At 36.9% G+C, this 15185-nt stretch overlaps 1 protein-coding gene across 1 annotated transcript in view; it reads right to left on the reverse strand.

The window, feature by feature from the left end:
• Positions 1-2536: 2536 nt before the first annotated feature.
• LOC124164862 (homer protein homolog 2) overlaps positions 2537-15185 on the reverse strand; it is a 307527-nt gene continuing 294878 nt past the window's right edge. The window contains exons 7-8 of the mRNA XM_046542071.1: positions 12835-12995; positions 2537-5734 (exon numbers count right to left, since the gene is read on the reverse strand). Of these exons, the coding sequence (XP_046398027.1) occupies positions 5549-5734; positions 12835-12995 (347 nt within the window). The 3' untranslated portion in view covers positions 2537-5548. The remainder of the gene's footprint in view (positions 5735-12834; positions 12996-15185) is intronic.

The raw sequence follows: 15185 nt of genomic DNA on the forward strand, positions 1-15185 counted from the left end.
AATTCTTAATGGATAAAAAGAAATAATAAAGAATAGCACTGCTTTAAACACCCTGAGTTCTCTGTGTTCTTCTTCTACGAGAGGGGACCCAAAAGTAACAGGAGTAGCACTGTGGGGGGGCGGTTGAATGGGGGATTGGTTTTTCCCGTAAAAGGTTCTAAGCCTTGACATTTCCTGAGTCAGTGCGTGAATCCCGATAGCTCTGAGTGCATCCGTTTGTCTGTGGGATTTTTTTTGGTTTGCCAACTTTTTCTGTTTCAGCAAAAATGTGTAATGGGCAACTGCTGGGAGCAACGCACGGCTGTGAAGTTTTGTTTTTTGATGGGGAAAACTCCCGCAGAAATTCTAGTGATGCTGAAAACTGCTTATGGGGATAATGCCCTGAGTAAAATATGTGTCTACAACTGGTTTCTGCGTTTCAAGAATATAGAGATGTCGATTGATAACTATCCTCGTTCAGGGGACCCGTTAACATCAAGAACAGACGATGTTGCGAAAAGCAACTCCCTCATTCGTGAGGACCGTCGCCGAACCATTGACGAACTTTGTGAGCTGTCTGGAGTGCCATGGAGTTCCATTCAAAGGATTTTATCTGACGAATTACACATAAGAAGGGTTGCAACCTAACTTGTCCCTCACCTTCTCACTGACGACCAAAAGGAGCGTTGCCTTTATGCCTGCCTGGAGCTGCAAGATCAGATGGAATAAGACCCAAATTTTTTTGATAAAGTGATTACTGGTGATAAATTGTGGTGCTACAGCTATGACCCAGAAACAAAGCAGCAATCAAGTTAATGAAAGACAGCCAACTCCCCCCACCCAAAAATGTATGCCAAGTGAAGTCGAACATCAAGACAATGCTCATTTGCTTCTTCGACTGCAGAGGTGTTGTGCACACAGAATTTGTTCCTCCGGGCCAGATAGTAAACCAGTGATTCTACTTGGAGGTTTTGTGGAGGTTTAGGGAAAATTTCTGGAAGAAAAGGGCGGATCTTTGATGCACAGGTGATTGGTTCTTCCACCACGACAACGCGCCACCCACATCGTCTGTAAAGTGGTTTTTGACAAAAAAACTGTATGACACCAATTGTTCATCCCCCTATTCACTGGACCTTGACCCCTGTGACTTCTTTTTATTTCCTATACTGAAAATGGACATGAAAGGAAAAGGTTTAAGAAATGTAGAAGTGTTGAAACAAAAATCGCTGCTAGGCCTAAAGAACATTGATTTAAAAATTGCTTTGAACAGTGGAAGAAACGATTAGATAAATGTATTGGTCAATGGGGATTACTTTGAAGGTGATAAAAAGTTGGTGAGATAGTATTGATTAATAAAATAGTTATTGCGTAATTCCCGTTGTTTTTGGGTCCCCCCTGGTATGTATATGATAACACATAGGTACAGAGTAGGTGAAAAAATTTTACTTTGCACAACAATACACTAAGAGCTTGTCTAGTTTTTCCCATCGAAATTCAAATTATGCTCCCAGTTAAAATATTGCAATGTCCATAATGTTTTCCATCACCAGAGGAAAGCATACTGTATTTACCCGTAGAAGTCATGCATTTTTTATCTGGAAATGGCAGTGGAAAAAAGGAGGTTTACACGGCATACACTAAGCCTCCAAATTTTAATGTAAGCCACGTACCATTTTCCTTCAAATTCTTTTCCTTTATTTCTTCAGGGTTTAACATTGAACTAGGAAACCATCGCAGGAATTACATTTCCAACATTATTTACATTACCTTATTAATCACGGTAACGTAAATTTATTGATTTAGCAACGAATCACGAGTTCCTGTATTAGACTGCACCCAAAAAGCACTAGGAATTTTTTTTTCCTCACAAGCCAGCTCAAAAATGATAGTGTGCGGCAGTGACGTCATGGCAAAATTAGTAGTGCCGGAACACACTTTCCTTGACTTATTTTAGAAGTGAAATATTACTGTTTTTTTACAAGTTATAATTTACATTTCATTACAATTTCTTTGTTTTGGTTACGAATGTATAAATAAGAATTTTTGAAACAACAAAATTTGATAAAAATGATATTTGACTATTATGCCGTTTGTAAACCAGAGGCGGAACGGCATTCTGGCACCATGAAACCCCTGGTGAGCGAGATACATGAGAGCGAGGCTTACAGGAGTAAATACGGCAGTTCCTTTTATATGAGATCCTATAGGATGGCTATGGCGATGGCTAATGGTTCAATTAATGACATTAGAAAATGAACATTTTGGCTAAAAAGAAAAGAGTAAAGTATTGGCATCATTTGGACGTTGATGTATCTATAACACCCTTATGTCAAAACTATAGCTTCATTCAGCGTCTTATATCCATGATCATAATTTTCACTGAACTAGCTGGGCAATGTCTGCTGATAGTTGGTTGGATCTCAATTAACTTTTATGCTCAAAACCACGACTTTGGAATCTAAAGCGAGAAAGACCACCACTGAAAAAATTTTAAAATTAGATTTGATATCGAAGACGAGAATAATTACACTACTATCAACATTATCATAACAAAAAATAATTGTATCATTCCAATCTTTAATTTCGTTTCTGAATCATACAGAAGTAAAAAAAACAATATGTTTGCTACCACTGACATACAGAATCCTCTTCACATTTTCTCATACATTCACGCACACACACACAGATTTCAACAAATGTCATATTGACTGCTACAACATGTTTACTACATGAAAAAGCACCTTGTCATACTTGTTAATCAAAATTGGTTAACAAGTGCGATGCGCAAAAATTAAAAATAAAATAATCAAATTTTTTATTAAAAACGTACTTTGATTTGATTCCATGCATTTTAAAATCAACAAAAGCATGAGGTAGAACACTCAAAATTATTAGTCAAATCAAATGTCGATGGATTTCTAAGGACCTTAAACTAAAAAAAATATATGTATATGTTGAATACTATTAAATACTTTCCTCATATGTATGAATTCATATAAGCTGAGAACAATACACAGATTAGCCAAAAAAAAGTTAAAATACCAAAACAGGGTAAAAATGATAAAAGTAAAAATGACATACTTAATGACAACTAGGAGATTTGTGGAAAAAAACTTATTACAAACAACAAGAAATATTTAAAAAATATACCATTAATTAACAGAGACCTCATGCCTAGATTTTTCAGTATGATGCCTATTTCCAAGTAAAGTTGCAACTAATATCCGTTGTTTATAGCCATTCACCATTCCACAAAACATCTTGTATATTCACATGTAGCACATACACACAAATCCTTTCAACAAAATAATTCAGTCTTCTTTTACAAAACAGTGGAATGATTCACCATAGCATTTCCACCACCTGCTTTCTTTGCACATGATGAATGTTATGATACTAGAACATACCTGATAAAATACATAAAAGTTTATAAGCCAAATAACATAACATTGCAAAAGTTGAAAAACTACATAGCTGCTGCTGAGCATCCCATGGAAAATGTGAGAGTTTATATATAAGAGAAATATCATAAAAATATGAATCCCTTTAAATACCTAAAATTTTGACGAATATGGCAATAAACCTGCGTCAGATTTAACGTACGAGGTCAGTAAATCATAATTTGTAATAACCATAAATCAGTCAAGCATGGCAAGATGAGGCACATAATAGTGCAGAATAAAGAACTGAAGAGAATAACTCATTCTTCCAGCAAGCTCAATCATACGTAACTTTACACACATACATGCTTATGCACACAAACTTACATAAGCAGGATCTATACTTTCTTTCAGATTAATAGATGCTAAAAATTTTTCTTTAATGCCGCAGGAACAAATGTATTGTTCCAAATGCAATATTTTTTTTGTAGTCAGCACTTAGTAACTGATGATGGATTACTACAAACTAAATACACTGAATGGCAGGCAAAGATCAGTTGAGAAGACTACCTCACCAATCAACTAAGACCTGTTACCCTTCGTCACATCTTTTCAATGTTTAAATGTTAAACAGGAGCAAAACTTTTTATACTAACCAAATAGTATCAATAAGTTTTAAAAGATTTTTTTCTTTTTGGATTAAAGGCATTTGGAATTGCATTATCTAATGCAGAGTCCTCAATCATGTCAATGTGAAGCCTTCTGGGTACTCAGCCCTGTATATTTAGTTCTGATACTCAATTGTTTCAACTTTTAAACAATCACCTAACATGCAAAATTGCACATGCTATAACAGTAATATCTTTAAAAACTCCTAAAGTTTTCTAAAACAACTTTGAGACTCACTATTCGGGTGTTCCGATTATAATTCATGAATGGCATACATCAACATGCCCAAATATATGGTATTGTTATTTCTGGCAAAGAATGCTTTTCCTAATACACCTAATTTTCCTGCAATTAGTTTGGTAAAGGTATAAAATGCTTTCAAATTTATGTTAAACTCATTTGAAGTATAATTTCATTTTGGGGTTAATTTGATTTTTGAATCATTCTTCTTTGAGGTTAAAAAACAAACTTGTATAAAAATTGCCAGTATTTGCAACTTCACATGCTTACATAAAAATTCCTGAGTAACATAACAGTAAACAATATGGCAGAATTATTGAGCACAGATTACAACAATAATCATGCCCAAATACATACATTGGAGGGCACTTAGACCAATACAAGAGAGCATTTTCATTTGTGCTGAGAGGACAATGTACAGAACACTTCCAATATCAATATTTAGAAGAACAGATACACCACACATCCCATTCTTCTGATATCCCTTCCTCAATTAGGGGAATAGTGCATTGAGTGCTAGGAAGCAAAGTGGTCAGAGATTTCCTGGGATTAGACTCTCAATTTTCCCTATATTTCTACAGACAGAGAGTTCCACAAGTTCATGGCATCAGACACAAAAAAAAGCCCATCTTCGATGCCTGACTTAACATTCAATATGCCAATGCAATAATCAACTTCCACAGATAATACTATCAAAGAGAATCTTGCCCTCACTACATATTTAAAGATGGCTTTTATGTCAACATTCAAGACATGGGCGAAGTGTCCTGCTCATTCTTTTCTATCACCAAAACAGGATATAGTACCACCAATTCACCAAAAATACCAATGAGGGATAACATGGACCTACATAAATACATAGAGGCATTAGAGATAGATCAAATCATTTGAGCTTCCAGGACAAAGAATCTTGTTCAACGTAAGGACGACAGGGAAAACTTATCACTTCCCATGCTTTGCCTGTTCATTAAATCCAGAAAGGGAAGAAGAAAAACTAGGAAGAGGTTTGGGTCCATTATTACTTCTTGAGCAGACATTTCTTGTAGTGGAAAAGGAAGACTACATTCAACTGTGAATAGGCTATGAGGTTGCGTGTGAAATGTGGTTCTAGGAGTGCTCTCAGGTTAGGCAATGGCCACGGGTCAAAGGGGAAATGGTCAAACGATAGTCTCCTCCCTTCCCTCCAAGACAATGCTTTTTCCTCTTCCAATTGGAATAACTCCCCCACCCCCTTTGTCGCCCATGAAAAGATGATCCTGGGGTGGAGGAATGTAGTCGCATCACGTTTGTAGAGCAGTTGCAATCTCCCGATGGATGTTGGCCAGCTCCTGAACACGTTGTGCTAACTGGGCATTGACTGTGTCTAGCACTCGACGCTGTGACTCTTGAGCTGCTAGTGCTGTTTCGAGTTGTTCCTGGCAGGCAGCTAAGGCGCTGGTCAACTGTGCATTTGCATCTTGTAGGCTCTATAAAATAATTCACCAAATAAATTTATCCATGAGTTTTTTAACACGCACTTGTTCGAAGCCACAACTATGAAAGGTACTCATGCACAACAATATGTGAAACTATCATGCAACAGACTTTTTGAGGATGAATGCATGAATGAGAGTTTATTTATGCTCTGGTTTTCATCATAAGAGCAAATACAAACACATACAACAACTTCAGCTCAAACAAAAACAATATAAATACATCTGGCACAATTTTTTTGGCGACAAAAACAGAAAATATACTTCCAAGAATAAATTAACACAAGTATGCAATAGGAACATACGGAAACAAACATGAGAAAGAGAAAAATCAGACAAAAAACTTCCAGATAAACTAGTGACAGCACACCTTAAAAATAAATACCAAATATTAAATTTACCAACATAATTGATCACCTAGGTAATAATTGAATAGCTTTTCTTTAAAAAAGGATAGAGACGAGGAATCTTTCAAAAAGATCAGTAGGGAATTCCATAAATTACAAGAAGAGGTTAGGTATTATTTGTCCGAGGTGTAGGACGTAGGAAGGGTTAGTTCTAGTGGTTCTAGAATCAGAGGCTGATTTTGATTTAAACATGTAAAAAATACATGCTGGGTATCAAGTCTTAAAGAAGGTGAAAAAAATGATCCAAGTAAATATTTCCTACAAGAAGAGGTTCTAAACAATGATAAATCAGGCCTTGGTGGCGGCCGGGTAAAGTCCTCGCCTGCCAATCCGAAGATAGTGGGTTCGAGTCCCACCTTGGTAGGTTGTCCCTTCCTAATACATGGTTGTATATGATAATCATTGTTACGCATTATTTCCCCCATGTAAAAAAGGCCTCAAATGAGCTGTTTTTGGGGCGATGAAGATAAATAAATTGTGAAGGTGATGGGAGATGTGATCATCTTTACGAATATCAAGGACAAATCTAACATAGGAATTTAAGGGCCGCTGAAGTTTGTTCTCTAATTCCAATGGAAGGTCATCATAGACCAAGAAACAGTAATCAAGTGATGGAAGTGCTGAAAAAGTGCAAGCAAGTCAAAAACTAAGGTTAAAGATGGAATGATGCTAACTGAGCAAGAAGAGGTACAGAATAGAAGGAAGGAACAGGCAGGAGAGATTGAGTTTAGAGGAGGAAAGTGCAGTGGAGGAGGATAATCTTGGGCTGAGTATCTTAGACGTGGAAATCAACAAACACTAGGAAAGCAGCAGGTGAGGACAATATACCACGTGAGCTTCCGAAGAGTCCAGGAAGGGATAGTAGGAAAAACTTTTTCGAACTAGAATGCAGGATCATTGAGGAGGGATAGATTTCGTGAAGACAGTTTTAATTCTGCAACCAAAAAAGAAGAAAGCTGTAGAATGAGGAGATTATAGGACTATTAGCCTAATATTGCAGGCAGCAAAAGTGGTACTGAGAATATTGAACAGATGAATGGAGGCAAGGGCAAACTAATATTCATGTGAAGACCAGTTTAGTTTTCGAAAAGGGAAGTCAACTCGTGATGCTATTGCAATATTGAGGTCCCTGGTAGAGAGGACCCTAGACTATGACCAGGACATGTATACCTGTTTCGTGGATTTTGAAAAAGCATGGCGTTGATTTTGAATACAGTGAACTAGGTAATGTTAATGGATATTCTCAAGAAAATAGGTGTAGATTGGAGGGATAGGTGACTGATTTGCAATCTGTGTATGGCCCTGACTGTGCAAGTGAGGGTAGCGGACGGACAATCAGGGTGGGCAAGTATTGGCTGAGGAGTGAGGCAAGGCTCTATTGCCGCTGCTTTTTAATAGGCACGTTAAGGAGATGATAAGAGAAGCGTGGGATGAGTTGGAAGCTGGAGTGAAAGTGGGAGTAATGAAATTTAAATCTGTTAGGTTTGCCGATGATAGGCATTGATTAGCTAGACAGCAGGGGGACTGCAGGCTCCAGTGGATGCGTTAGACAAGCAATGCGAGAAGTATAGGTTTGAGGATTAACCACTAGAAGATCAAGGTCATGCAGCTTTGTAAAGCATCACGAGTGAGGAATGTGCCACTCAAGATAAAGGTAGATGGGAATAAACTTGAGCAGGTAGAGCAATTCAACTATATACAGTGCAACCTCGATATAACGACACCCCACGGTGCACTAATAAACACTCGCTATAGTGAATTGTCGCTTTACCGGAGGTGTAGCAAATAATAGCCAATATACCTGTTGTGAACATATATACAGGAACAGGAATGGTGCGGCGACAGATAAACATCTATCCGATAAACGTAAGCATAAATCCAGACGAAAGGCGATGTTTTTTTTGCATCACTAAATTTCCTTACTCAAACAACGACTAACTATTCAAACAATTTATAAGCGCCGCACTGAATAAAAATCATGGAAAGCATTGTTTCGTCAATCATTATGCCAATTCACAACCAACGAAGCCATTTTTTTATGCACTTAATTAGTTCATTTACGTGATCATTCTATTATTTTGGTATTTTCCACTGAAAATTCAAAAATTAATTGATAAAACAGTATCGCGGTCATTTAATGCCTCAAATGTTTCCATTGGTGTATGTTTATTGTTTCTGTACGTTAAGCGGCAGTGAAGTGAAATAATGCATTACATTTGTTTCTACAGGCGAAAACGGTGGAAGGTTGTATAACGCTGCCACCTTGGAAGACCTTTTTCTATCAGATAATGTAATATCTTCATCATCTACGGTAAAAAGTTTGCTAAGCTTGAAAAATGATGTGATTAAAATTGCCGTTGTTGAAAAAAAGTTTCTTTTTGAGTGTTACGCTCGCGACGTATTTTAAATAACACACCGAGTTTACCACGGCACTGCAAACGAGAGTTAGTTGTTCTGTGAGTTCTTCCAGCGGCCACCAGGGGATGCTCGGCTACCCACGTGACAAAAGAGAGCGCCAGTACGACTCCGACCACTGACGCGAATAGTTCACCCTTGTAAATCCGCAACGGAGAATAAATACGTCCATCCGGACAATTCACGCTGAGTATCATTGCTTCGTACATCCTACATCATCGCTAAGGCGCACTACCTACCTTTAGAGGCATCATTGCAAGAAATACCTCATACTGCAAGGGTTTTTTCGGGGAGTTGTATGTAAAAAAAAGTTCTGTTTCGTCTATGTTATATGACGCGGGGAATACTTCTAAAGATACTTATGATCGAAGTCCTTTCTTCCTCGACTTCGGGTTTACACCGCAGGCATCACCAGCAATTATGAGGGGAGATAACTCTTTGGTGCTTCGCATTAGTATAATCAACCTTCCGCACTCTTAAAATTCTCGATTCGCAATCTATCCTTGAAATAATCCGCTTTAGGCTTGGGCGTAGCCTCTTTCTCAGAAGTTCCCGCAGATTTGAATGGGCAAAACCACCCGAACAAATCTCCATATAACTCTTCATCGTCTGCATTCCTTGGGCACTTTTTTTTTTTTTTAATTTTCAGAGCGAATGGGAAGATCAATTAATTTCGACACTCTCATATTACTCCTTTATTTTTATTTTCTCGCTTAGACGTGTTTGGTGTTTTTTGGCCATGGTGACTGCCTGCCATCAAATGCTTTCTATTCACGCAACTCACGAACGTGCGGGTATGCTGCCGACTGCTTTCTGCCGCCCGAGGAACAAAAGAAGATGAAGCATTCACGAATGCTAATGCCACAATATTTTCACCAAAATTAACTACTTATTTATCGAACGACAGTTTACTACATAAATTTGAGACTGAGCACTCCATCAACTTCATTTCTAACAGATCGCTAGCAATTACAGAGGTTAAGGAGTCTTGATGAAAGTCTTCCGGCGGTGAAACCCTCGCTATGGCGAGAGCCAACACCAAAAGGGTCTCGTAAAAACGAATTTTTTAACACGCTTATTATAGGGTCAATTGAGGGTGCATCGGCTATCTCTCGTTATAGCGGGAGTGTCGCTATAGCCCGTACTCGCTTTAACGAGGTTCCACTGTATTTAGGCAGCACATTAGAGGAAAACGAATACAGTATAAGGACATCAGGAAGAGAATTAGCAAAGGAGGCGTTCATGAACAAGGAGGAGCTTATGAGAGGTTTGCTAGTCCAGAATTTATAGAAAAGGTTGGTGAAGAGTCTCATCTGGAGTGCAGCGCTTTACGGTGCAGAAACTTGGATACTTAGGAAGGAGGACGAGAGAAGACTGGAGGCATTCAAGATGTGGGTGTGGCAAAGAATGGAGTAGGTGAAGTGGACACAGAGGAGAAGGCAAGACAAAGTGCTGGATATAGAGGGTGAGGAGAAACAGCTTTTAGATGAGATACGGAGGAGACAGAAGGCATGGATGGAGGGAGTATTTAGCTGGGAGGAGAGGTTGAAAACAGTGTTAGAGGGTATTATGTTAGGTAAATGAGGGAGAGGAAGGAAAAGAAAAGGATATTTAGATAGAATGAAAGGGAGTAGGCCTTATTGTGAATTGAAAAGGGAAGTACATGAAGGAAGAGGAGACTGCCAGAATTCTTTTTAAGTACTCCATGGAAATCTACCTTAATCGGTAGAATACTATGACAATAATATCTAATAATATACTGGGAGATGCTTGCTGAGATGGAGCTGAAAGACACTTGCATAAAGTGGTATGAATCACAGTGCATCTACAATGCAAACTAACATTACGTACCTACTTTGAGGAAATGACTAACAGTCAGTGGCGGGCCACTAGTGGAGGGCCAAGATGGGCCCATAATTTTTTTTAGCCCACCCTCTGGCTCGCCCAAATAAGGCAGGCAAATTTCAGAATCGAAGTCCACAGCTCAACTTTATTTTATAAAATTAAAATAAATTGTGTATAGATATGTATAGGCATACGGAAAACCACTCTGCTAATTTGCTAAAAAATTTGTATTGTCCATATTAACTCTGTAAAATATAATATAATATCTTTATTGTTCTGTAGGTCATACATGCGACATAGAACATTGTCAGGGAGGACATCAAAACATACATGTTGTCATAAACTATCAGACAAAAATTCATTTACATTGTAATAACCCTTAGGCTGTAGAAATTTTTTAAATTCTGTCTTAAAAACATTAATATTTGAAATATGTTTTATACTCATAGGCAATTTGTTAAAAATAAGCAAGGCAGAGTGATGTGGACCTCTTTTGGCACATAATTGTTGTAAGATATGTATATTTTCACTTCCACGGGTCAGATAATCATGAACCGAGGAGTTTGGTAAAAATAAGGTAGGGTTCTTTTTTACAAATAATGCACAGTAAAAAATGTACATACTTGGTAGTGTCATTATATTATATTTTAGAAATAATGGCTTTCCAGGAGACCTGATGGACACATTTGCCATAACTTTCAAAGCTCTTTTTTGCATAGAGAATGCCCTAGCAGCAGCACTTGTGTTTCCCCATAAAACTACACAATAAGCCAAGTGAGAATGAATTTTGGCATAATATATCAATTTCAGTATTTCTAATGAAGTAGTTAGAGCCAATTTGCGAATCATATATATTCCCACTGCCATTTTGCTAACTAAATCCTCAATATGATATTGCCAATCAAGGTTTTCAGTTAATTTCAGCCCTAAAAATTGTGTAGAGCTAGACTGCTGAATGGCTGTTGATGAATTAGTCTTAAGTAGAGGACTCGTTTCTGGAGGACTAATTTTGTGATGGAAATTTAAAAAACATGTTTTATTTCCATTCAATTTTAAGTTATTACTTTTACACCAGCCAATCATCTGAGCTACTGATGAGCGTGCCACATCAATCACCTCCCCTGTCTTATTACCAAAACTCAGAGTAGTAGCATCGTCAGCATATAAAATGACTTTACTCTGATGCAGATGAGATGGTAGGTCGCTAATAAAAATGATGAATAATAGTGGCCCTAGAATAGATCCTTGGGGCACTCCACAATTTGAAATAAGGACATCAGAGTAATCCCGGTCAAGGCGAATGATTTTTTCTCTGTGGATTTTTCGCACAATTACATTTAGTGTTTAATTGCACTACCTGCTTACGATTAGTTAAATAGGATTTTATCCAAGCTAAAGTATTGCCATTAATTCCGATTTGGACAAGTTTACTGTACAATATGCAATGGTTAACAGTATCAAATGCCTTTGTTAAATCATAAAAAATCCCAATAATTGCTTTCTGGTTGGCAAGACCTTAGATAATGTCATTAACAAGCTGAAAAACAGCAGACATAGTTGACTTGCCTTTAATAAAGCCATGTTGGGAGAGATTCAATAAGTTAAATTTACACAGATAGACAATGATACGGTTGTAAAAGAGTTTTTCAAAGATTTTTGAGAAAACAGAAAGTAGTGCTATGGGTCTATAGTTATTTGAGTCACTCAAAGATCCCTTTTTATGAATTGGGCATAACACAAAAAATTTTAAATTTGTCGGAAAATGACCATTGCAGATTGATATATTGAAGATATCCGATAGAGGGGTAGAAATAATTTTAGCAGCTAGCTTAATAATGGGCATAGGTACCCCATCACTTCTGGCAGACCATTTATTAGCGAGAGATTTTATGACATCTTCAACCTCGGCAGGATCTGAGGGACAAAGAAATATTGAGGCAGAAGTACTCATCGCTTTGATAGTAGATGGAATGCTATCATCATTAACTTGACAGAACTGTTTATTAAAACAATTTCCTATGTTTTTGGGCTTTGAAACAGCAATATCCTTAAACTTTATGAAATGTGGCGACTGTTGGGTGGGTTTATTATTTGTCTGCTGCTTAATAACATTCCATGCTGCTTTGCATGAATTATTAGATAAGGAGATACGCTGATAGATAATAAATACGCTGACGATAATAAATACGATAATAAAATAAACACAATTGAAGTGGATTATATGATAACAAAGGCCCACCCAATTTATAATCTGACTCATCCATGTGCTGCTACTGTGCCAATACTGCTGCTGGATTTATTTATCAATGCACAAGAAAATAACTACATTCACTCCTAAAATGGGAACATGTTTAGATAAGGGGCACAATCTCAACCCACCGGTAAACATGAATAGAGTATTATTTACCATTTAAAGCTCACAATTACCTTAATTCGGTCTTCAGGGGGTCTTCCTTGCTGATCTGGAGGCTGCTTGCTGAGACGTCGCACCTCCTCATCCTTATCCTTCAATTGAGATTCAAGACCCTCTACACGGCTGCGCAAAGTTGCCAATTCCTTCCTTAATTCAGCAGCTGCTTCAGCATTACCTGATTGTACAGAAATTAGCACATTAGTAAAAATTATACCATCATCATTTTTGATATTTTAGTTACTTCAGTTTAAGATGACTCCTTAATATGTTTGCTGAGGCATAACCCATCAGTGGGTACATTCGATTTCCCCCAGTTGCAATGGCAAAATAACAATTTTTCTCTATTTTGCAGCCATAAAATGAGTTGTATTTACATTATATTTGGTAACCTATGTGACGCGACTGGAGGTTAAGATTGACCCACTATTACGTCACGTCACCGAAGACAAAACTCGTTTAATATAAGGGTGGAGCGAGATGCAACAGACTGGGTGGTGACATGCACAAAGGCTGACAATTTGCAACTTGGCCCACCATTTATGATCAGTGAACAACTCTTAGGCATGCTATTTTTTATGAAACACATTTATTCACCGTGATATAAGACACCACTCCAGAATGACTATTTACATTTCTAAACACAATCCTGAGTGAAATATGTATAAGCCATCCAACATAGACTTCAGCTGATGCAGAGAATGAAGTTTGAATTTGTAAAAGAAATTGAAGCCAAAAATCGCTTGGTTACGATGTAGAAAAGAAGAGTTACGGTAAATTTCATTCCAAATCTGGGAATTGCAGTTCAGGGAATCAGGGAATTAAATCATGACTAACCCATTTACAGCCAAAATTTCAAAAACACAAAATTATAAATAAATACAAAACAAAACTGTTTTAAATGAATTTAAAAAATATATATAATTCTCTTTTTTCTATTGAAATAGGTTTTAACTGATTTTTAGTGATATAATAATGATTTTTCATAAGTATTTTGATATTTAAAAATATGCTCAAAATGTGTAAATTATCAAGTCACCTTATCTGCGCCAGATAAATATGTTTTTATAAGAGTAACTATTCCATTAATTGTTTCATTCGTACACATATGCATCAAAATTTCATTTAATAGATATTACAGCTTATCTGTCTGGAAGTCACCATTAAGCTAAAATTGGGTAGGGAACATAATGCTGCGTTTTCGCAACTTTGGCTGAATTTGGTATTCTACAGGTAGCTGGGCAACCCACATTACCATACAATGCCGTTTCGTAGGAATGTGCCATTTTTACTGTCGGATATAACCCTACGACTTTTCATGCCACATATTTGACGGGAATCATCATATTTTATAATTAAAATTCTTGGATATTATGTGTCCAGTGAGATGTAGTATGATTTAACCTAAATCCATTATAAAATAGATATGCATTACAGTTCGAAAGAAATGAATCAAGGCGAATATTTTCCAAGAGCAAGTATTTCACAGTTTTAAATTGAAATTTTTATCATTACAAATTGAATTACAACAAAAAATTAGTATTTAAGAAATATGTACATGAAAGTATTTCCAGTGCAATGGAACACACAATTACATTTGTATTATAAATACATGGGAAGTGTGGACCTACATGATAATGCAATTGCAAATTACCACACTAGAACTCGGGGGAATAAATGGTGGTGTCTCTTGTTTATCAACTTACAGGACAGCGTTTGCATAGGGTAATTTGGGGATAGATGCCGCATATGGGACAGACTGTGCACCTCCCTTAGTTTCGGCATTTACAGACAGATTGCAGGCAGATGCGCAATGCATGGACACAGCAGATACCAGGGAATAAGTGAGTATGTCCCGTTTATTTTTCTTTGGTTTTACGGATTTTAAAGCGTAAATATCTAGAGAAGTCTGGTATTTTACCTTCGAAATTTTTTGTTGCCTTGTACTAAATTTGTATCGGAAGTTTAACTACCCCTATAATACGATTAATTGAGGTTTGCAGCAAAATTAAATCATTTTGTTCGAAATGCTTTCAGTCTAGTGAAGCTATATTGGCCTTAAAGGCCATAGAGCCATGAGGTGCAGATCTCTCTATTAGAGAAAGGGAGAGATATCACACTGAACTTAGGTACAATGCCGTATTTCTTTTAAACGGGATATACCAACACCGCACACAATGACAAATGATTTCAAATGAATTATAACACGTTTTTAGCAACATTATAATAGTTTTAGTGTGCATACTAAAACTAAAAAAGTGTTTTTATTTTGTATAGTATTTAATTATTTGTATGCATATTTTGAAAATTACAATGCTAAGTTTGTACGCAACAGCATGTTTTGATTTAAGCAAGGTATAAATTAATT

This window comes from Ischnura elegans, chromosome 9 (genome assembly GCF_921293095.1).
Source record: "Ischnura elegans chromosome 9, ioIscEleg1.1, whole genome shotgun sequence".
Classification (NCBI taxonomy): Eukaryota; Metazoa; Arthropoda; class Insecta; order Odonata; family Coenagrionidae; genus Ischnura; species Ischnura elegans.